General features: G+C 35.2%; 1 protein-coding gene across 2 annotated transcripts in view; it reads left to right on the top strand.

The window, feature by feature from the left end:
* Positions 1–21,987, top strand: part of LOC132561921 (choline transporter-like protein 1) — a 66,413-nt gene extending 44,426 nt beyond the window's left edge. For both annotated transcript variants that reach the window (XM_060226640.1, XM_060226648.1), the window contains exons 7-17: positions 9,647–9,736; positions 10,259–10,407; positions 10,760–10,946; positions 11,607–11,772; positions 12,087–12,227; positions 12,521–12,636; positions 14,991–15,028; positions 15,699–15,827; positions 16,505–16,597; positions 16,847–16,942; positions 17,752–21,987. In XM_060226640.1, the coding sequence (XP_060082623.1) occupies positions 9,647–9,736; positions 10,259–10,407; positions 10,760–10,946; positions 11,607–11,772; positions 12,087–12,227; positions 12,521–12,636; positions 14,991–15,028; positions 15,699–15,827; positions 16,505–16,597; positions 16,847–16,942; positions 17,752–17,835 (1,289 nt within the window). In that variant the 3' untranslated portion in view covers positions 17,836–21,987. The remainder of the gene's footprint in view (positions 1–9,646; positions 9,737–10,258; positions 10,408–10,759; positions 10,947–11,606; positions 11,773–12,086; positions 12,228–12,520; positions 12,637–14,990; positions 15,029–15,698; positions 15,828–16,504; positions 16,598–16,846; positions 16,943–17,751) is intronic.
* The last annotated feature ends 2,908 nt before the right edge of the window (positions 21,988–24,895 follow it).

Below are 24,895 nucleotides of genomic sequence, written 5' to 3'. Positions count from 1 at the left end.
GTACTGACCTTAGCTTTCATGAACTAGCTTGTAGCCAGAGGTGTAAGGTCATGCTAAACAGAGGTACAGTCATTAGTACGCTACGGATAAAACTGCATCAATCTTATAGCGAGCAAGCCCATCAAAACTTATTACTGGTAGTTCTCTTTTCATCATATTAGTGGGTGAAGTTCAATTTGAAAAGGAAACCAAATAACGTTACCATGGAAACATCAATATTTAAAACGTTTTTCTCTGTTCACCCACAGACAATGTAAAAGTTACCCTATATTTAGTGTGGCGTTACCAGCAGTAACATAGAACTACGATGTACAGACGCTGTTATAGACCAGATCTTATGTAATTTAGAAATTGTTACTTGTGTAATTTAGCCAATCTTTTTGTAATTGGAATAATTACAGAAAGGAGCAATCACACTTACATGTTACCAAAACTTGTAGCAAGTATTGCTGTACTTTGGTGTGCATGAATCGTAACGTAATGTAATCCGGGTGGATGCTAATTGATAGAGGATAAATATCACTGAAATAACGGTATCATCAATAACAGTGGTGTTGGTGGTGGGTGGAGAATGGGAGCTATGTGTGATTGAGATGTGATATACTGTAGCTTACATACAGATGGATTTGAATCCATCAATGAAGGGATGAGATTTAACAGACAGCAATAATGGGTTACCTGTCGTAGTGAGTAGGGCTGAGTGTGGCATGGTTTTGATTTGACACATGATGATTGGATTCTGGTGTCCTGAAGTAGTTGTGGTAGTGGAAAGGTTTGGATGTGACAGAGTTATCCTATAGTGGTGGGAGGGGTAATATGTTAGTGTGATGTGACAGACTGGTGGGTGGTGTATATAGTGGTGGGAGGGGTAATATGTTAGTGTGATGTGATAGACTGGGATGGGTGGTGTCTATAGTGGTGGGAGGGGTAATGTGTTAGTGTGATGTGACAGACTGGTGGGTGGTGTATATAGTGGTGGGAGGGGTAATATGTTAGTGTGATGTGATAGACTGGGATGGGTGGTGTCTATAGTGGTGGGAGGGGTAATGTGTTAGTGTGATGTGACAGACTGGTGGGTGGTGTCTATAGTGGTGGGAGGGGTAATGTGTTAGTGTGATGTGACAGACTGGTGGGTGGTGTCTATAGTGGTGGGAGGGGTAATGTGTGAGTGTGATGTGACAGACTGGTGGGTGGTGTCTATAGTGGTGGGAGGGGTAATGTGTTAGTGTGATGTGACAGACTGTGATAGGTGGTGTCTATAGTGGTGGGAGGGGTAATGTGTTAGTGTGATGTGACAGACTGTGATGGGTGGTGTCTATAGTGGTGGGAGGGGTAATGTGTTAAGTGTGATGTGACAGACTGTGATGGGTGGTGTCTATAGTGGTGGGAGGGGTAATGTGTTAGTGTGATGTGACAGACTGGTGGGTGGTGTCTATAGTGGTGGGAGGGGTAATGTGTTAGTGTGATGTGACAGACTGTGATGGGTGGTGTCTATAGTGGTGGGAGGGGTAATGTGTCAGTGTGATGTGACAGACTGTGATGGGTGGTGTCTATAGTGGTGGGAGGGGTAATGTGTCAGTGTGATGTGACAGACTGGTGGGTGGTGTCTATAGTGGTGGGAGGGGTAATGTGTTAGTGTGATGTGACAGACTGGTGGGTGGTGTCTATAGTGGTGGGAGGGGTAATGTGTTAGTGTGATGTGACAGACTGGTGGGTGGTGTCTATAGTGGTGGGAGGGGTATTATGTTAGTGTGATGTGATAGACTGGGATGGGTGGTGTCTATAGTGGTGGGAGGGGTAATGTGTTAGTGTGATGTGACAGACTGTGATGGGTGGTGTCTATAGTGGTGGGAGGGGTAATGTGTTAGTGTGATGTGACAGACTGTGATGGGTGGTGTCTATAGTGGTGGGAGAGGTAATGTGTTAGTGTGATGTGACAGACTGGTGGGTGGTGTCTATAGTGGTGGGAGGGGTAATGTGTTAGTGTGATGTGACAGACTGTGATGGGTGGTGTCTATAGTGGTGGGAGGGGTAATGTGTTAGTGTGATGTGACAGACTGTGATGGGTGGTGTCTATAGTGGTGGGAGGGGTAATGTGTTAAGTGTGATGTGACAGACTGTGATGGGTGGTGTCTATAGTGGTGGGAGGGGTAATGTGTTAGTGTGATGTGACAGACTGGTGGGTGGTGTCTATAGTGGTGGGAGGGGTAATGTGTTAGTGTGATGTGACAGACTGTGATGGGTGGTGTCTATAGTGGTGGGAGGGGTAATGTGTCAGTGTGATGTGACAGACTGTGATGGGTGGTGTCTATAGTGGTGGGAGGGGTAATGTGTCAGTGTGATGTGACAGACTGGTGGGTGGTGTCTATAGTGGTGGGAGGGGTAATGTGTTAGTGTGATGTGACAGACTGGTGGGTGGTGTCTATAGTGGTGGGAGGGGTAATGTGTTAGTGTGATGTGACAGACTGGTGGGTGGTGTCTATAGTGGTGGGAGGGGTATTATGTTAGTGTGATGTGATAGACTGGGATGGGTGGTGTCTATAGTGGTGGGAGGGGTAATGTGTTAGTGTGATGTGACAGACTGTGATGGGTGGTGTCTATAGTGGTGGGAGGGGTAATGTGTTAGTGTGATGTGACAGACTGTGATGGGTGGTGTCTATAGTGGTGGGAGAGGTAATGTGTTAGTGTGATGTGACAGACTGGTGGGTGGTGTCTATAGTGGTGGGAGGGGTAATGTGTTAGTGTGATGTGACAGACTGTGATGGGTGGTGTCTATAGTGGTGGGAGGGGTAATGTGTTAGTGTGATGTGACAGACTGTGATGGGTGGTGTCTATAGTGGTGGGAGGGGTAATGTGTCAGTGTGATGTGACAGACTGGTGGGTGGTGTCTATAGTGGTGGGAGGGGTAATGTGTTAGTGTGATGTGACAGACTGGTGGGTGGTGTCTATAGTGGTGGGAGGGGTAATGTGTTAGTGTGATGTGACAGACTGTGATGGGTGGTGTCTATAGTGGTGGGAGGGGTAATGTGTTAGTGTGATGTGACAGACTGTGATGGGTGGTGTCTATAGTGGTGGGAGGGGTAATGTGTTAGTGTGATGTGACAGACTGTGATGGGTGGTGTCTATAGTGGTGGGAGGGGTAATGTGTTAGTGGGATTTTACAGACAATGGTAAGAGGTGTTTAAAGTTTGTTTCATTTGCAGCTTGCTTATAGCATTAGGACTTTGATATCAGTAGCTGCCATCTTGCATTTGCTTGTGATTGTTGTTACAAGAGTTCTTACTAATGATCAGATATTCATCTGTTGTGTTTTCATGTGGAATTTACCCTTTACATAGGCAGTACATTAAACGATTTATTCAAATGGAATTTTAATAGATGCAAAATTATTCTCATCATTGCCTTGCAGAATTCAATTAGATGGAATTTATTTCATTCTACATGTGAAATTATCATGCAAAGAAACAAACAATCCTGTGAGCCAGTTTTGGTTGTTCCTAGGTTTATCTATGGTTTGGTCTTTCTCTTATCTATATATTCAAAATGCTTAGAAATAATGCAATTTTACATGTGGTCTAAGAGGACAATATTGTTTTCTGTAACGCCATATATATACCAGTTGTCTACACCTGAAAGTAGAAGTAAATCAGTGTACTGTGAAAGACATTGTAAAATAATTATGTATGTATTCTTATGTATGTATGTATGTGCTCTTCTCAAGAAACTATATCATATTGATAGTGGTTTACGTAAAAATATTACCTAGTCAATCTACATATTTTAGACTTATTCAAAATTATCATCTGTAATTTCATGTAGTTTCGTTTTTAAAAAAAATGATAATTATAAGATTTTTTTGAAAAGCTGCCTTCTTGAATACAACATATGGTCAAATGAATCTCATTACTACAAGCACAAATGTATAAATATACAATAAACATTGTTACGTTTGATGTAAAAACATGTATTCAATAGGAATAATATAACAGGTATCGGCCTGTAAATGTCCTGTCCTTGATGGTGGATTAAGTTAACAAATCAGATATATCACAACAGTTTATTTATAGGTATCTGTTTACAAACAAATCTTCATCAAACAGATTAATTTGACATCCTTTCTCTCCTTACTTCCTGGCTGCTTGTAGAGCACATTTTACCGTGCTAACTTATAATCAGGCTTGTTTTCCTCAGCTAGTACTCTTAGGTAATGTACCTTACAGGGTTAATGTCATGCTTTCATGTGCCAAGTTCTATGTGCAATGCATGTCATGAAACATATTTTTTAATGAGGAATATTGACATGTTAATACATGTCTCACTTTTAGTGTTGATTATATATTGTGCACACCTAATTATTTCTTAAAAAAGAAATGTCGGTAAACCAACAATAATTTTGTGTGTTTGATATGTATACTTTGGGAAAGTTTCAACAAATGAATTATTTTCTTGCAAAGGAAAGATGTACTATTTTTTCCATCAAATAGAATAACTCAATTTGAAGGGTAATAGGCAGAACTTCACTTTTACAGGTAATTGAAAATATTGCCCTTGGTCCATGAAAAAGTATGGGCAGAGAAACGTTGGTCAGTAAAGAAATATAGGTAGGATCTGGCATAGTCAGTCATTGGTCAATAAGATATTATGGGTACAATCTGGCCATAGTCCGTCATTGGTCAATAAGATATTATGGGTACAATCTGGCAATGGTCAGTCATTGGTCAAAAAATAAATGTAGATAGAATCTGTAATGGCTATTTATTGGGCAGTAGAAAATGTGGTAGGAATCAGGGAATGGTCAGTTATGGGTCAAATTTGATGGGATCTGCTATTATTTTATGGAGTATCTATATAAGAGGATTGGTTGAAACATGTAATTTTTCTCATTCCAATTTTAAGTAATTCTTACCTCAAAATTCATTTTTATATAAAATATAAATATTGTCTTATGTTTGTACATTCTCAAAGAAGAAAGAATAAATTCATTAGAAAGTCTGTTAAATGCTACTTGTTGCTATAACCGTATCTCAGTGGCTTCCATCTTCGATCTGATAGCTAGGATAATTTATTATGATGTTGTGTGATCTTACTATAATTGTTAAACACTTTTTCCTGTTTCCTTGTACATGACCAGGATTTGGTATGTGTCTAATGTCTCACTGTTGTGACTACAGGATCCCCATCACTCCCAATCGTGAATCACAGCCTTATTCTGCTATGCTTTATTACCTCATCAGTCAGCTATAGAAAGCCTCATTCATGCCAAAAACAATGTCATTTTGCATCTTTTAAATACAGGAAACAACAAAATAGTAACATGATATTGGTTCTATTTCATGCTGTGTAAGAGTAATTGAAAACTGCCATTGAAGAACAAACAAAACTTTTTATTAAAATTTTCAGAATTATTATTTTTTTTACATTTTTTTCCCCTTACATACCAGGCTAGTATTTTTATCTCAAAATACTACACGATAAAGCATACCCCTAGGTTAAGGGAATTATTTAGATAATATTGAAGGAATTTCACCTATCTTTTGTTCATAACAAAAAAGAATTCAATATTTCATATAAAGTACTCAGTATGTAGGAACACATGCTTTGGAACATGTTGGGACTTTAGAAAACAACATGTTTCTTTCTGATAATTGGAATCCAGGTTGCTCTAATTCATTGTATGGTGTGTATTGTCAACATTTGGTTTCATTAAGAAACTTCAGGTGTCCTCTATAGTTAGATGGAATATTGGAAAAATTTTGATAAAAAATGAAAACAAATGAGAAAATTCAATTTTGAAGAAATACATGAATAACGGCTAGGCTGTTTTCAGTGCTTAAATATGAGTGGATTGATAATAAAAGGGTACATTAATTTCATGTTTAGTATATGTTATTGGAAGAAATATATTGAATACATGATGACATTTTCTTTTGGCATGACTAGTGATATGTTGCACTAAAAGTTTGGACACATCCTTTATTTAATTTAAATGAAAAACTACTTTGGAAATGCATTTCATCATTAACTGATTTATTAACTATTTAACCTCTAATCATTGTTAACATATTCTACTGATATATTATAGCTTTTGCAGGTTTTCTTCTATAAGGCAACAATAAGACAGTTTTACATTGGAATGTTCTTTTTTCAGAGAAATTTTTTTTTCTTATAATCAGAAGAATTTAGCCAGGATATTTTGTTTTGTTTGAAGAAGAAAACATTAATTTTAAGTGAGGCCATTTTATTTTATAAAAACAGGAGAACGCTTTTGATGACCTAATTTGCCACTTGTTTGTATTATACACTAACTTATCTTTGGAGTTATAGACATAACCCATTAACCTAACACTGTACCTAATGCATGCTAACACAATTCTAGGACTGCTATTTCCCACTGGCAACACTCATGGTCATTGATATATCATCACTGAAAACATCTGCTCATTGGACAAGGTGACACTGACTCCTACACACTGCTGAATTATATAGCACTGATTGTCTCTGGGGAAGATTATGTCATTTCATTCTTTGGAGAAATAGTAGAAATGGTTAGGCTAGAGAGGTAAAAGTAACAGTCTAGCTTGTTAGTGGAGGGAGGAACAGTGATAGGTTAGTGGCAGAAGAAAAAGGAATTGGCTTTTAGTCAAGGAGGTAGTTATAATTGGATGGGTGAGTGACGTTAATAAACGGAAGGTAATGATAATAGGACAAGTAAGTGACATATATAGATATGGATTAGTTCAAGTAAGTTTTGCAACTGATCGATGGAAGAAATTGAAAGTTATTGGTTAGTGGAGAGGGGTAGAATAACTGGTGCATAGGAAGATCAATGTTATTGGTTAGTGGAGAGATGGACAAGTATAAAAGGTATATGTTCATTTAGTAAATGGTTAGTGAAGGGAGTTAAAAGTATTTGCTTAATAAAGAGGGTAAATGTTATAAGTTACAGGAAGGCTTATGCTATAATCAGTTAATGTAGGCAGTTAGAATTAATTGATTGATAGAGACAGGTGAAATTTGTTGTTTGAAGAACGGATGTTAAAGTTAGTGGAGGGAGGTACAAATACTGGTTAATGTAGGAACATAAAGCCAATTGTTCAGTGGAAGGAGGCGAAAATTATTGGATAATTCAGCAAGGTAAACCAATTGTTTGACAGGGGCAGATGAAAAGTGTTCAGTTAATGGAGGGAGAAAAAAGTGGACAAATGTAAAAGTGTCCTTGGCTAATTGAGGGAGGTGAAAGGAGATATCTTACTGTAATTAATTAGTAGAGGGTGATGTAAGTAATTTGGAGATAAATGTTCATCAATAGGGAGAGATTAGATTTACAGAAATAAAAATCATTTTAATGATCATTGAGGAGGAAGAGGATTCGAATTGATAAGTAAACACTATTAGGACTTAATAGGAGTAGAAGAAAGTCAATTACTGGAGGGAGGTATGTTGGAATGGGAAAATGTTAATTTGTTAAAGGTTATGTAAATAGTATCAATGGGTCTTACTGAATGAAGTGTAGTAATTGTTTGTGACAGAAATTATAGTGAAATCACTACCTGGGCATTAGTATTGGAGAGGATATTGACGAAGGAAATGATAGTATTAATGTATGATAGTTATAGAATTTATAGTAAATTTTAGAGGCAGGATGATATCTGTTGTAAGTGATGAGAATCAGTGATTTTGTCTATTGTTGGTAAACAAATGGAATATCTCGGCGTGGGAATTGTTTATCAGGCAAATCAGACCTCAAATTGAATTGAATTTTCTTCTTTTAGACAAAGTTTTCTTTGTTTCTGATCATTAATTTAGGGTTCCCAAAAGGAGATATTGACTTTTAATAAAATTACCTGAAGACAACATGAATCAGTAAACACCACCCTACTGATCACTATTACTGCTAGGGCACCATTACAGATTTGGGATCACACCTTCCCAGCTTGGTAGATACAGCACGCTTTCCTAGCATGGCCTACCTTACAGTTTAATATACGCTGTAGAATCAATGCATATGTGTGCTTTGGTTAGGTTTGGATTTTGTAAGTTCATTTGGCCATAAAGGCAATATAAACATCTTCCATGGCTCAATGTCTGTCGTCAATTTAAGTTTTGGACATTTTGAGCTCCTTAGACTATACATGTACTTACTCAAACTTAATATCTGGAGTGGAATATCAGCATTAGCCAAAAATTACGTAACCATCAGATTGTTCTGAAAATTTATATTGATACTAAAAATTCATCATAACTAACGTGTCCCAGAGGTATAATTAAAAACCTGTCGTTTTCTGAAATTAATGAGAATCTTGCCACCATGAAAATGGAGATACCCTGAGGTTATTCTGGTCCAATTTTGGTAGATAGGTGATCCTGCAAAGATCAAATAACGGGTGAGGAAGACAGGCCTATTGGACCTCTTGCCTTTTGTTATATACATTACACTTGACATAATTTTGCCCTTGCAAGTTATTACAAAAATACTTTGATTTGTTAGTGTAATATGTCAGCTTATTGGAGTCCGTCCTTGTAATGTTGTACTGCTGACCATATTACAAACCAGTAATTGCTGTGTCATGTGTTGCAATTATTTTGCATTAACGGCTTTGAACTAATTCTGTAGTTTTTTGCATTCATTCATTTGAATAAATTCTGTAGGTGTTTTAGTTATTTTACTTCATCTGTTAGGAATCCTTACATTTTTCTTAGTGTGTACAGTTTAATGTAGAGGACTGTGAATTGTTTTCATTAAGAAATATGTGATGTTGAAAGGAGATACTAGATTTACCAAATGATCATTTCTGGGTGATTGAAGTACAGTCAATGAACTAGAAATCTTGTATTTAGTAATCTCATTACCACATTGTATCTATCTTTATTCAATTGTTAATTTTTGTTTCTGGAATTCATTTATAATTTTTTGAGGTTTTGACACAAGTTCATTATTCATACTGTAAGCCATTAAGAACCTAATAGATCTGGATTTAATGGTGGCGTGAGATAGGATAGACATTAAAAAAAGAAGTACAGGACTTTTTTTGTAAATATTCACTGAAGACAATATTTGGTAGATAATATTTCATTTTTGGGTTTGACTTCAGACGAGACTGTGTACAAATGGGTGAAGTATCTCCATCATTTGATAGTTACAGGTGTAAAACAGGACTAAACTTGTGAAACTGAGAAGAAATTATGAAATATTAAATACCTTTACAATTGTATAATTTGGCAATCCTTTGTACCTTGATTAAGATACATACTGTAATATATGAAAATATTTAGGTAGTTTTCATAGTAAGAGAGCTATTATTATTGGTAGATCATATTGAATAATACAACTGCCCTTCATGTTGTTACATGTATAGTTTTCTTATAACTTTTTATAAAAAATATTTAATCCACACTCATCTGATGTACCCAGTAATTACTGTCCTTAGGAATATCAGAGGTAATATACTGTTTTGTTGTGTGTTTTATAGATTTATCATTCAAATCATTTGTTAATGATAGTTGGATTTAGATTAGATAGGGCAAAAGACTTATTTTTACATATGTGGAGATGAGAAGTATACTCTACAAATGTTGTTACATGAGAAATGTTTGTAAACAATAAGATGCTAGATTTGACTGACCATACTGTGATGTACTTTCCCAGGATTTGCTGTGTTGATGGTGCTGCTCATCAGGTTCCTGGCAGCTTTCATTGTCTGGGTAATCATGGGACTAGCCGTTGTTGGAAGTGTGGGTAGGTGTTGATTTGTACCACTATCTAATTAAAATGGATTGTTCTTGACCAGTTTTAATTACGGATTTCAAACCAATGCAATTTTAAGATCATTTATGTACCCCTATAGATGTAGGAGCTGACAGGAAACATTTTCTTCTGAACCAAAGTTAAATCAAGTCTCTCCACAAGTTAGGAAATTTTATTGTCCTTTTCTCTCTGAACAGCAATATAAAAGGACAAGTTTCAGGGTGTAAAAACTAAAACACTTTGAAGACTATGTGTTCAAGTTCAAGAACACACTTTAAACAAGGATTGATTCTTCAATAAAAAAAAATAGCTTTTGATCTTAAACTCCTTATGTGGGCCACCTATGCATGTTAAATTGAAATTGATTACTCTCCGAAGGGACCACTGAATACACAGCTGATATCTTACTTTAGGGATAAAAGTTTCTATAGTTACAGTTGTTTACAACTGACGTGAACATTGCACACATCTTGTTTCAGTAATAGCTGATATAAACCTGGCTTTGTGTTTCAGTGGCCACTGGATTCCTGTGGTGGACTTACGCAGAAATTAAGAGTGATATGGACTTGAAGAAGCAGATGAAAAGAATACCACTTTTAGATGTGGAGGTGGACAATGAGCAGGCTTTCTTAATCTTTTCTATCATTGCTACTGTCCTTACAGTAAGTGTCTTCAGCTCCACAGTCTTTACAGTTACACTTCATCTCTTATATCAAGGATTGTAAGGACTATAGTTTTGAGATTATATTTCAAATCATTAAAATAAGGAGCAGAGTCCTACCTACTGCTGTCATAGATCATATTTATGTCACATTTTCTGGTGGCTTTGAGGATTCAGTCATTAGACCATGTTATAACTTGAGTTAAGTTGATCAATTAAGATAAAGGTCAATATATACAGTTGGTGTCAGTTACATTTATCTTTCATTAAAGTAAAACCTGATTTGTTAATGGTTTTGAAAGGTAATGATGTGTGACTTGTCTGTAGTTGTGGTTTATTTGTGTGACTTGTAGGTGATCCTGTTACTGATTCTGCTGGTGATGAGGAAGAGGATTGCCCTGGTAGTAGCACTGTTTAAGGAGGCTGGAGAATGTGTACAATCTATGCCCTGTTTGTTGATACAGCCGTTATGGACTTTCCTTATTCTCATACTTTTCTTCGTTTACTGGGTCATTATTCTGGCCTATCTCTCCACATCAGGTAAAAATTGGTGATGTACTTTCCTGTCTGGCTCCTGTCATTGTACGTACAAAATCATGTTTCTGATTCTGTTATATTCCAATTACTTATTGGTTTTGTCAAATTTTCACTTTTAAATGACAATTTGAAGCATGTGATGTACACTATTCAGTACAATTGCGAGACTATTAGATTTACTAGTAATTTTAAGTTTATCCAGAAAGCTAGATTGTTAAAAGCAATATTCCTTACATTACTGTGTAATAACATTAACTATCTTCTATACTTGATTGAAGCTGATAGGTTAATACACTACCATTGATTACAGAATAACACAGTGAATCACAATAGTCCTTAGATAATTATGACGTCATAGTGTTATGTATGCATCACGTCTCACTGTTAACCTAACAACTGTAACCATCTTGAATCACAAAATTTTACTTCTGGGCATATGAAAGTTGTAAAAGTCGTCTTGATGACGGTTGCATAGCGTTGGTAACATATCAATAAAGTAAAGTACAACAAAATCTGTCTAGGAACTCTTTGTTTGTCTTAGTGTTATTTGTAGTCTTTCTACGAAATACTGGATTATATAAAACTGATTGAAATTTTCAGAATTAATTGTATGACTAAATTTTTGTTGGCTACATTTGATATTAAAAACATTTGATATTTCAGAAAAAGCATCGCTTGGTGAGAATAACTATGTGCGGTATGATGAACATGAGACAGTGTCTTACCTGTGGTGGTATCACCTGATAGGCTTGATCTGGACGAGTGAGTTCATCATTGCTTGTCAACAACTCGTCATTTCCGGGGCTGTAGCTACATGGTACTTTACAAGGTCAGTCTATAGTCAATCTGGATTTACAAAAAACACTTCAGAGTTTACAAATAATTTTATCCTTGTCATTGGAAGAATGTGCTGGTGAATTAAGTCATTGCCATTCCAAGCAAACACCAGGGTATTAGGATATATCATTTCTCTTTCCTCTGAATTTTTCATGTCTAGAGTATACACATATATTCAGTAGCTGAATTTCCACTTAATTTCCCTCCAAATTGTTCCAAGTTGTTGCTCATTGTAAAGAGCTGTTTTGGTCTTTTTGACAAGAATATAAGACTAACTGTATTTGTCTTTCTTGATTATTTTAACAGGGAGAAGAGTTCTATGAGTTGTGCTCTGTGTAATTCTATTAGTCTGCTGGTGTTCCACCACTTGGGATCTGTTGCCTTTGGAGCATTCATCATCACACTGGTCAAACTGCCCCGTATGATTCTCATGTACTTACAGAAGAAGTAAGTGGTCATCACACTGGCCAAACTGCCCCGAATGATTCTCATGTTCTTATAAAACACGTAAATGACCATTACACTGGTCAAGCTATCCTTTATGATACTCATGTACTGACAGAACAAACTGCTCCATGCTATACTCCTGTCCTTTAACAGATGTAGGTTGGCTGGTGGCTATGTATCTACTGATGTACTCCAATGGTTAGATGTGTCCTCTGTACTTAAGTTCTATTGAATTTGTTGTGTATTTATATGTCTCCTATCAATGACATTAATGAACTGTTTTGTTGTTGCAGGTTAAAAGGATCAGAGAACCAGTGTGCCCAGTACTGTCTCAAGTGTTGTATTTGTTGTCTATGGTGCCTGGAGAAATGTTTGAAATATCTCAATCAAAATGCATACACTGTTGTAGGTAGGTTGATGTATGCTTAAAACTGTTGTAGGTAGATTGATGTATGCTTACAACTGTTGTAGGTAGGTCGATGTATGCTTTACACTGTTGTAGGTAGGTTGATGTATGCATTACACTGTTATAGGTAGGTTGATGTATGCATTACACTGTTGTAGGTAGGTCGATGTATGCTTTACACTGTTGTAGGTAGGTTGATGTATGCATTACACTGTTGTAGGTAGGTTGATGTATGCATTACACTGTTGTAGGTAGGTTGATGTATGCTTACAACTGTTGTAGGTAGGTTGATGTATGCATTACACTGTTGTAGGTAGGTTGATGTTTACTGAAAACTGTTGTAGGTAGGTTGATGTATGCATTACACTGTTGTAGGTAGGTTGATGTATGCATTACACTGTTGTAGGTAGGTTGATGTATGCTTACAACTGTTGTAGGTAGGTTGATGTATGCATTACACTGTTGTAGGTAGGTTGATGTTTACTGAAAACTGTTATAGGTAGGTTGATGTATGCATTACACTGTTGTAGGTAGGTTGATGTATGCTTACAACTGTTGTAGGTAGGTTGATGTATGCATTACACTGTTGTAGGTAGGTTGATGTATGCATTACACTGTTGTAGGTAGGTTGATGTATGCATTACACTGTTGTAGGTAGGTTGATGTATGCATTACACTGTTGTAGGTAGGTTGATGTATGCTTACAACTGTTGTAGGTAGGTTGATGTATGCATTACACTGTTGTAGGTAGGTTGATGTATGCTTACAACTGTTGTAGGTAGGTTGATGTATGCATTACACAGTTGTAGGTAGGTTGATGTATGCTTTACACTGTTGTAGGTAGGTTGATGTATGCATTACACTGTTGTAGGTAGGTTGATGTATGCATTACAATGTTGTAGGTAGGTTGATGTATGCTTACAACTGTTGTAGGTAGGTTGATGTATGCATTACACTGTTGTAGGTAGGTTGATGTTTACTGAAAACTGTTATAGGTAGGTTGATGTATGCATTACACTGTTGTAGGTAGGTTGATGTATGCATTACACTGTTGTAGGTAGGTTGATGTATGCATTACACTGTTGTAGGTAGGTTGATGTATGCTTACAACTGTTGTAGGTAGGTTGATGTATGCATTACACAGTTGTAGGTAGGTTGATGTATGCTTTACACTGTTGTAGGTAGGTTGATGTATGCATTACACTGTTGTAGGTAGGTTGATGTATGCATTACACTGTTGTAGGTAGGTTGATGTATGCATTACACTGTTGTAGGTAGGTTGATGTATGCTTACAACTGTTGTAGGTAGGTTGATGTATGCATTACACAGTTGTAGGTAGGTTGATGTATGCTTTACACTTTTGTAGGTAGGTTGATGTATGCATTACACAGTTGTAGGTAGGTTGATGTATGCATTACACTGTTGTAGGTAGGTTGATGTATGCTTATGTTGTAGGTAGGTTGATGTATGCATTACACTGTTGTAGGTAGGTTGATGTTTACTGAAAACTGTTATAGGTAGGTTGATGTATGCATTACACTGTTGTAGGTAGGTTGATGTATGCATTACACTGTTGTAGGTAGGTTGATGTATGCATTACACTGTTGTAGGTAGGTTGATGTATGCATTACACTGTTGTAGGTAGGTTGATGTATGCATTACACTGTTGTAGGTAGGTTGATGTATGCATTACACTGTTGTAGGTAGGTTGATGTATGCTTACAACTGTTGTAGGTAGGTTGATGTATGCATTACACAGTTGTAGGTAGGTTGATGTATGCATTACACTGTTGTAGGTAGGTTGATGTATGCTTTACACTGTTGTAGGTAGGTTGATGTATGCATTACACTGTTGTAGGTAGGTTGATGTATGCATTACACTGTTGTAGGTAGGTTGATGTATGCTTTACACTGTTGTAGGTAGGTCGATTCTTTGTCATATTAAGTTTGTTCACTGAACAGTGTAATGTAGTAGTTGTGTATGATATCCTGGATTTGTGAATTTTCAATAGCCTTTTTATGGGGCATTAAGGATCCACGTTTTGGCACAGTCTTGACTGTGATGAAACCAAATAATGAAGTGATGCTAAAGTGATTTCTTACAACAAAAATAGGTTCAAAATTGTGGATATGTTTAAGCCAATTTTGAAACCCTATGCCAAAGTTGGATTTTTTTTCTCAAGACATTTCAAAATGATTTCAGTTATCATATAACTCCACACTTAGTTACTTTCATTGGAATGTCTTTAGTTGTGTAGTATTATTACTAATGACAACAGAACTCTTGTTAGAAGATCTTATAGATTGTACTCCTACCTTTATGCCTGAGCTGAAATACATCTTTTTTTTCACACAGCAATAAGAGGAACCAATTTCTGTTCATCAGCCAAAAAGGTAAGTTTCTTCTCTACCAACAGCTATAATATAAGAGACCTCTGGTCAGGCAATTTATTATCTGATATTATTGTGTTGACTGCGATTTCTTATTTCCCAAGCACTGTTTCTTTGATGCTCGTTTCGCCCAAAATCTGGGCAGAAGGCAAGATTCAATTATGTATCTCTATTCATAGCTTAAAACTTGATGACAAGTTTGTTAACTGACACTTTAGGTATCAAATATTACATGAAACTAATGAAACGAAAAGCAATTTCAATTTTATTTACCATGTGCATGTTGTATTCCATTTTTAAATCAATATTACATTTTGATAATTCTTTTGTGAAAGGTGCTGATTTTTGCCTTCATTCTATTGGAAAAGGAAAAACAGTTATTTATCCATTTTAAGCATGAAAGATTATGTGATTTTGTCGTGTATTTTCAGGAAGAAATAATTGCTTTATACCATTGAACATTTAACTTTATGCAAATGCAATACTGCTTAATGTTATCAGAATCCAAAATTTGAAAACATTATAGTTAGCATCAGGTAAATCGTCTTTAGCTTTTGGCTCATGTTGTTATAATTATAACAGCCTTCTGTTTTAGTGTTGTTGAGATAATACCGAACTGTTTGTGTAGATATGACTGAGATGGTTGTGTCAATATGCCTTTACATTGTTACAGGCCTTTTTGACGTTATTCAATAATGCCCTCCGTGTGGTAGCTATTAATAGCGTTGGAGACTTTATTCTGATGTTGGGTAAAATTGGTGTGATGGCTGCCACTGCAGCAGTGGGCATCATTTGGCTCAAGGTCAGTATATAATTTTTTTATCAGGTTCAAGGTCAGTATATAACATTTTATCAGGCTCAAGGTCAGTATATAATGTTTTTAATCAGGTTCAAGGTTGGTATATAACATTTTATCAGGCTCCAGGTCAGTATGTAATATTTTTAATCAGGTTCAAGGTCGGTATATAACATTTTATCAGGTTCAAGGTCAGTATATGAAATTTTATATCAGGTTAGTGTATAATAGTTATGTCAGGTTAGAGATTAAATAGACACCAAATGATTGCAACTAAATTTGATTTCCAAAGATATGCTAGGAATAATTCAAAAACAAAATTATTCAGTTTGCAAAATTTTGCACAGTGAGATAGTTAGTATGTAATAGTCTGTAGTGATGAATTGATCTTAAACTTTGATTATTCTACAGTGTATGGTTTTCAAAAGATCTGGTTTATAAGTTAGTTACATGTTACTTATTTTTGGATACCTATGTATTTTAATAGAAATTTTAAACTATCTGATATCAAATTTACATTATTAAGACAAAGTGAAATAAAGTATTATTTTTGTATTCCATTGAAAGATATTTTCCACACCTGTAAATTTCTTATGTGGAAACATTATAAATATTATTGCTTTCCAAATTAAAAAAAAAAAACACGTTTCATTTTAGATATAATGAACATGTTAATGTTTCAGGACAAGGAAGGTCTTCATTACTACCCTATTCCGGTCCTACTCACCTGTGTGTTTGCTTTCTTTGTTGCTCACTGTTTCCTGTCTATATACGAGGTAAGGTTATAAGACGCCAAGCTGAATTTTTGTTCTAATTGGAGAATTGGGCATTTTTAAAATCAATTTAATCTGATGATAGTCAAATTAAATAAGAACAATTAACAAACAAAAAAGGGAGTATTTGAACTTACAGTAATTTTATACCACTAACATTTCACCATGACATGTGATAAAGACTGTTAAGGTAACAGAATCCTCTAGCAGCTAGGAGCTGTATATTAACGATTCTGGTTGATACTGATATAGATGGTGATTGACGCAATATTCCTGTGCTTCTGTGAGGATGTTGAAATGAATGATGGCTCACCAGAAAGACGTTATTATGCCAGTCAGGAATTACATGTAAGTAAAATAATGATTTTTACCTGGTAATCCCCTACTGGTCAAACTGGATGGACTAAAGTTTTCCTCACTGTCACTTCATCGATCTGTCTGTGTATGTTCCTACTTAACACTTAAGTTTGTTAACGCTTTAGCGGCTTCATCATATACCTATAAAGTACCTAATATCTTGGACAGGTCTGAGTTTCAGGGTTATTGAGTCAAGGTCAAATCAGTGCTCGTGTGACTTCATTCCTTACAGGATTTCATACAAATGACCATAAGATATTATTACACATTGGTGATGAAACTATGTTGTCAGATTGTCATAATTTTTTTTGGCATTGTTACATTAAAATTAGTTACAAACTAATTATATACTTACCTTTTTTCCTAATTAATACCAAAGAGCATGATCTTTATCAATCATTACAGTGTTTACAAGGTCTGGTATGGAACATGTATTGCTTTAGCAATAATCAATATGTTTCTTACACATCAATGATTAAGGCAAGTGATTTGATTGTGTTAGAGGGACGCGTGATTAGTAAAGTAATCTTACTGTACAAAGTATTATATAAGGACATTGCAGCTGCCATCTTAGAAATATATTGTCACTTCTGATACTTAAAATAATACTGAAAATAAAGTCCCATCAATACCAGCCTTCTTTCACCGTATCATTTAATTTTATAGTATGTAATACTTATCATATATTTGTTCATACAGACAGAGGCCATTTTTCTCCTGAATCCAGAAATAACTTACCTTAGCCCATTACTTCTCCTGGCAAATAACTTATGTAATATGATTTTTATTTGCTGTTATAGAAATTCATTGAAGAAAGCAGTAAAAAGCTTAATGAACTGACAAGGGAAGGAACAGCTGAAGAAGTAGAACCAGCCAAGTTGTAACTATAGCAACAAGAATTTCCAGGGATTCATAAAATGTCATCTTCTTCATTTGTTGATTGGCTGATACAGAAACTTGTGTAGGGAATTCATTGTAGTTGTATTAAGAAGAAAAGATCTATATGATAAGTTGTCAGGGGGAGGTAATTTCTCTGATTATAATAGCTATTTGATGCTGCTCTAGGATGAGAGTTGAGGCGTGGGTGTGTTAAGTTTTAAATGTTGACTGCTATAACAATGATAGAAATTGCTGAACTAGTTAATAAAGATATATTTTTGGTACCAAGGAGAAACAATATGCTGACCATTTACTCATTGACAAATCATCACAAATTGTAATGAAAGATGATAACATGATACAGAGAACAAGATGACAACCCAAGGGAGAGTACTCTGTACAATTTGTTGACAAAAGTGATGTATTCAGCTATCATGTTTATCTACATGACCAGGAGCATGATGTAAATACACTTTCACTGGTATTAGCCCAATGTACCAATTTAACTGTAATACTAACAAGGTAATTGATGTGATAATGCCTTTGCCCCAGGAAACCTGCAATTTTGTCATAACCATCTGGCTCAGACACATGACATGTATACAATATAGATTATGTACAGTGTTAAACAGATAGGCTTGGCTCAATTGAACATACTTATATAAAAGATTTTCTTGTTTGTCATGCCAGTCAAGAGTTTAAGCTGAATTGGTTTACAATAAAAAATGTGAATGAAAGTGACCATATTATTATGTCTTTGAAATCTCATTACTAATTTGTTTATCAAATCAATTGAAAGATGGTCCAATTTGAAGTGATGTTCCACAAGTTGTACATAAATGTTGCATTAGGAATTACTTTGTCAACATCTCAGGTTTTGGGGGACTGGCATTTTGGTATTGACATACTGACAGACAAGGCTTCTACCTGTACACTTGTTTGTTACACTTAGTTACTGGTCTTTATTGAATGTTTGGAAACTAATGCTTACTTTAAATATTTGAAATAAGATTTAAATTGACACATGTTGTATTTCCTAATGTGTTTGGTGTTTTTCCTTATTTTTCACAATATGAATTACATATTAAAAACTGAAATGTGTGAATTTGTCAAAATTTTCATCCTTGACCTGAAACATTACTTGGTTGTCAGAGTTACTGTTCTTGGCTGCTCATGCCTGATGTATATATTTTATAAAATAAACTGCTTTTACTGGAAGGTGAGGCCTGCTAGTGGTTTCCTGCTAAATGTCTATGTTTGTGATATGTATACATAGGGGTATGGAGATGTTGATTGCAGTGGGGTAAAGAATATACTAACCAATATATATTGGATGTTTTTTGTTTTAGATTTTTTTTTATTTCAAAATGCAGATATAAGTATAGTTAAACAATTTAAATGAACAAATAAGAAATATGCTGTGAAATAAAAAGCTTGTTACTGTTTTGATGGTTTTGGTTAAGAATGTGAGATGTTTTTTGTGGTTTAATGAAATTTGTGCCATGTAGATATCATTTGTATATTTTCCTGGTCATGGTTGCTTGAATATTTTTGTAACTTGATTTTTCATTACTTATTTGATAATACATTTATTTTATCATCATTATACCATAATCATTTTTGCTCTTTATTATTTTTGTATTTTTCTATACTAGGACTTGTCTACTTCTGATTCATATTGCTTATACCTACTGTAGTAAATATATTATGTAGGGACACCTTACGCTATATCAGTGAAGAGTTATGGAGTTTATGCCTATGAAGGAGGTCTAGTGCATTAAATAGACAGCCAGTGAAAAGACTGGATTTAATTTTACATCTACAGTAATTTACAGTAATTGTGCAAGTGATACAGGAAGATTTATCAAACGATCTCTACACGTATGATATTTATTACTGATCAGGCTGACTGTAGCTGGAAGCTTTTACAACATTTTTATTTTAGGCTGTTCATAAAAAAATATTTCCCTGTCTTTATCATTCAACACATTGTATATTATAGTCTTCATGATAATTGGCTGTAGCTGAATTACCCAATGCAGCTTGAACAGTTTTTCAGTTGTTTGTTAGGAGATTTTCATTCCAGCATAATGCATGAATTGGTGCAAGTTCTTACTTGTTTTCTCAGTTTGAAGATATTGTTTTTATTGTTAGATTAGTTGTGATTATGAGGTCGTGGTTCAGTTGGTTCAATTTAACATGTGTAGTTACGCTCTTGCTTGGCATCCGTCGTCCATGGTTCTTTTGTCCTTCCATTCATTTCTGATAATCCTGAGGAGACAAAGAGTTTACTTATTATATCAGGTATCCCCTGGAGGGATTCCACTGTTCCCTATTTCATAAAGAAGGGGTGTGGCAAAAAGTGCATGGCTAATTGGGAAATTAAAAATTTGTTGAGAAATTGCATAACCCTTGAGTATCAGTGGAGGGGTTATATAACCATAATCAGATCTAGAACATGGACATTTTAGCTTGTATATAACAGAATTTGTGACATCTCTAACGACAATGACTCAATAAGCATAAAAAAAAACAAAAAAAAACAAAAAACAAAAAACAAACACCTTTCTGTTTTGATAAAAATGAAAAAAATGAGTACCTCGGCCAAAAGTAGATAAAAGATGTGGTATTTTGATTTTCTAGGTGGTAACTTGGATCTGAATAGAATATATTTAAAAACCTCTCGAGAAGTTTATCAACTTTAAACAAATATATTATGGAACATATTTGGAGGAGTCCTGTTTTATACAGGAATTGATTTATCCCTCATGGTGCTGATAAAAAACAAATTATATAAACTAATTTGAGTTACAAATCATGCCAGTGTTGAAATATCCAGGTGAGCAGTATGAGTTATTTTGTTAAGGTGCAAATAAGTTTATGTCAATCTTATTCCCATGCTTTTTTTTTATTACATCTGTTAACATTATCTTCATGTTTGTTTTGTTGTACCTTACATAATTATACATAATCTTTAAATCTATTTTCTCATTTGATGCAGATGAAAATAATTAATACTTCAATTTCACTTAGGATTTTATTATATGCCTATCTATGTATTTTGAGAAAAACAATGTTTATTTTGAAATCAAACTTTATGAAAAAAATAAGGCAAAGAAAACGTATCAGTGCTTCAGTTCAACTAATTGATTTCTTTGAGGCCCCAAACTGAGGGCTTTTCTTACATGATTAGGCCCCAAGTTTTAATGTGATCTTGCTGTTTGCAATTAACACCTGCTGATGAAAATAATTACTGCAAAAGCTTGCCATGAAGGTGTTTTTTTCAGTCTGATATATAACTTCAGGTATTATGGTATATCATACATTTTGCTGCTCCTTTCAAATATGGCCTTAGGTAACGTGTGTATCCGTAGAAATTTCAAGTTGTACAAAAGGTCCTTTGTTATGAACAAATGTTATGTAAAATTTTGCTGAAGTTCTTGATAACATTACACATATATATGATGGATATCAGGTAGACAAAACATGTAACTGATGCTAGTGCCCCGTATAGGAAAGTTTGGCTTACTGTTACTTTACATACTACCAATCCCAGTGTAATTTTTAAAAAGTGCCAGGTTTGGGTGGTGGAGGAAAGTTCTTACAAAACAAATCTGCAGCAAGTACCCGGCCCATGTAGGCCTCTGCGACCCAGGGGTAGAAGGCTATTGATAATGACAGCCAGACGTCTTGACAACTCAGCTGCCATGGTATGGGAAAGAGGGTACAGGGAAGGAGGTGTCAGGAAAGAAGGAACAGAGAAGAGGGTTCAGGGTACCAAGATACCAGGGTAAGAACACTAACGTCAGGTGATTTTTTTAGAGCACATGTAAGGTGAAGGTAATTTTATCATTAGAACACTTTTAGCCATTTAAGATGTACACTTGAAATAATGGGAAAGGTGTTTCAAATACTCTATGGTTCAATATCAAACCAATTTTGTCAGGGAAATCTGACTACAAGTTTATTGACTGCTTTTGTTGTAGCAAAAAATTAAGATTGTTATTCTTTCCTTTTCTCTTTTTGAAAAGAGACTAGATGTATGGACTTATATACATTTTTGTATGCTTTTTATATAGATATGTTTCACCCCATATATTTTCAATTTTGATGAGATTTTGTATAATTCATGATATATATATATAATATGATGACTAATAAAGGTATACTTAATGATAAAAAGCTTTGCTATTTTTGGGTTTTTTTTCTCTGAATTTCAACAAAAGATCTGTTTATTATATACATTTCAATAATTCCACCGACTTTATTTTCTATGCTTTTACAGTCGTCTGCTGATGAACTTTCCCCTGCGGACACTTTACTTGAGATACCCTTCGGCTTTTTAAAACGTTCAATAAAACCTTTGACAGTTTAAAATCATCATAGCCAAGTTCACAGGCAAGTTCCTCTGTCTTTGCAGATAATGTTGGTCCATTAACAGAAATGATTTTGTCCCTTACATTGTGGAACCATTTGAAAAGGGCTTCCTCGATATCTGAGTGGTTGGCAACCTGTAAATATTAACATTTAGGACTGAAAGTTACAGTATTGAATGCAGTTTCTATCTACAGTTTATTTTTTTGATAAAGTACACAAGAAGTTCTGTGGTATTCCATAAGTTTTAAGGATACCATTTTTGAGTGTAATCCTTTGTCTACATACAATATTTCATGTTTGGTCTGTATGTCAGGTATTTTTCTTTTCCGAGGAGAAGACATTTTCCCAAGCTTCTCTCTACGAATACAGTGTATAATGACTAGATATGAATAGTAAGATGTTTTTACAACGATTTACTATGCTACTGTCAGTATTCTTGTCGAGACAAAGTACAAATTTGTTACACGAGAGTGACGAAGGTTCGTACAGGCAAGTAAATTACCCCGTGGGGAACCTCAAATCACATCGTACAAAGTAGTATATCATACATAGCGACTTCGTTCATACAGGTAAAAATTTATTTAGGGGCTCAGTTGGGGAAATTTCATTACTTCGAGAAAAGCAAAATATCGGTAAATTCTACTTCGGAAAAAGTGGGGTTTACTGTAAAACTTCATTGTTTAGCAAATCATTGTTCATGTATCTTCTTTAAGATTTTACAATAGACACATTTAGTATGAGATAAATGTCAAACAATAAATTACATTGCATCACACAATTGTTTCGTCCTTCTAGCACTCGTAAGTGATACTACATCACACAATTGTTTCGTCCTTCTAGCACTCGTCGGTGATGCTACATCACACAACTGTTTCGTCCTTCTAGCACTTGTCGGTGATGCTACATCACACAACTGTTTCGTCCTTCTAGCACTCCTCAGTGATGCTAAGGCCTAAATATTGACACCAAGGAGTACAAGGACTTTCCAACCCACAAATATATGTCATATACTGTGATACTAAATAATACTTATATACGATCCGTTGGTTGGAATTAGTGCCAAGTCCCTGTTCTGAGGAGGCGACCGAGGAAACATGTAGATGGGAGAAATGCACTAGCTCCATAGTTCAGTAAATTTGATAATTTTCATGTACAAATGGATATTATAATTTAGAAAATGTGTATATTCTGAACTGTGTCACTCCTCCAGTGAACTTAAATGTGGCATTGCTAGTTACGACAAACCATAGGGAATAAAAGTAATCAAACAATGTTTACCGTCTACAATATCGAAGATTGTACAAGACACACGTCCCTTCTGTTCGCATGTGTATATTCTACATTTCGTCATTTTTTACCAGCACTTATTAACTTGAAACCATGGAATCTATAGACTAACACATTAGGTAGTTGAATTTTTAGCTTTCTGATTCGTGTGTTGATTTCAATTTCCTTTCTGTGAATTTTTCTTGTCTTGTGATTAAAAAATACTGGCACTTCTTTCGCATTTCTCAGTTGGTATGATATGTTGTGATATCAATATTTTGAGTTCGGTGTTAGATATCGAATAATGACTGAAGGTAAAGACAAGACTATGAGAAAGCTGTCATAGTTATCTCTCCATTCTTGTGATATTAATATGCCTAGTTGCTTCGTCACTAACCCGGTTTTCTTTTGGAGTGCATGACATTACTTAAATTACAGGAGATGTAAGCATTGTTCAAAAAGTTAAGCTACGAGAGCTTTTCATGAAGGGTCCTAAATATCGTGAAACCTCGTCCTTTAATTGGATTATGAATTTTACGTATTCTGTTGTAAACTATGTCAGAGGATGTTTGAAACGAGAACATACTGCATTCGAGGGTTAAGTCAATTCAGTCCATCATTCGTAAAAGAGTTTGTAGCTTGAAGCAGAAAATGAAAACAAAACACAGGCCAACTCTCTTCGATCCTAATGTTAAATCCACACTTCAAGTTTTAAATGACAGGTATGTTATTGTGCATGCAGATCAGGCGTCCAATAACTTGACCCTTGTCTGCAAACATTTTTATATTTCCTGTATACAGCAAGAAATAGGCTTGTTTGATAACAAGGAAATCCCACCTATACATTATGCAATCTTTCAAAAGACGAAATACTAGCTAATCGTACTTCGGTATTACAATTATTTAGATTGACTGTTATTTATTGATAAGGATACGAACTCTTCCCGTTTATATAGATTCCCTGCACTTTACAAGAATCCGTATAAACAACGTTTTATTGCTGGTTCGTTTAGCTGTTAAACCAAGCCTTTTCCAAAACCAAATCTGGGTTACAGTCTTATTGTGATGCTGTTTAATCAAGAAATAGAATTCATGTGGGTTTTGAAGAACTCCAAAGAACTTTTGACCAATCTTTAACAACCTCTTCTAAAAACATTTCTCCTGTAAAAAAAATGGTTTGATATTCAAGGGCCTGTTCCTATTATCCCGATTTCCCTGCAAGAAGTTTGCAACTGACGGACAAACTCGTAACACAAGGGTTCAAAAGATGCGAGTTGATGAAACCATGGGGAAGTTTTATGGTTACCATAGTGATCTCATTGAGAAATATTCGATTTTTTGTGAGACATGAAGCTGGATGTGTTTGATGCTCGTTAGTTTACATGTTGGTTTCGTTGCTGTATACCTTGTTCTCATTTGAGA

This window comes from Ylistrum balloti, unplaced genomic scaffold (assembly GCF_031769215.1).
Source record: "Ylistrum balloti isolate Yb309-2 unplaced genomic scaffold, AGI_CSIRO_Ybal_v1 Utg369668, whole genome shotgun sequence".
Lineage (NCBI taxonomy): Eukaryota > Metazoa > Mollusca > Bivalvia > Pectinida > Pectinidae > Ylistrum > Ylistrum balloti.
Note: the sequence above shows the minus strand (reverse complement) of the source record. Positions and strands in the feature narration are given on the sequence as shown.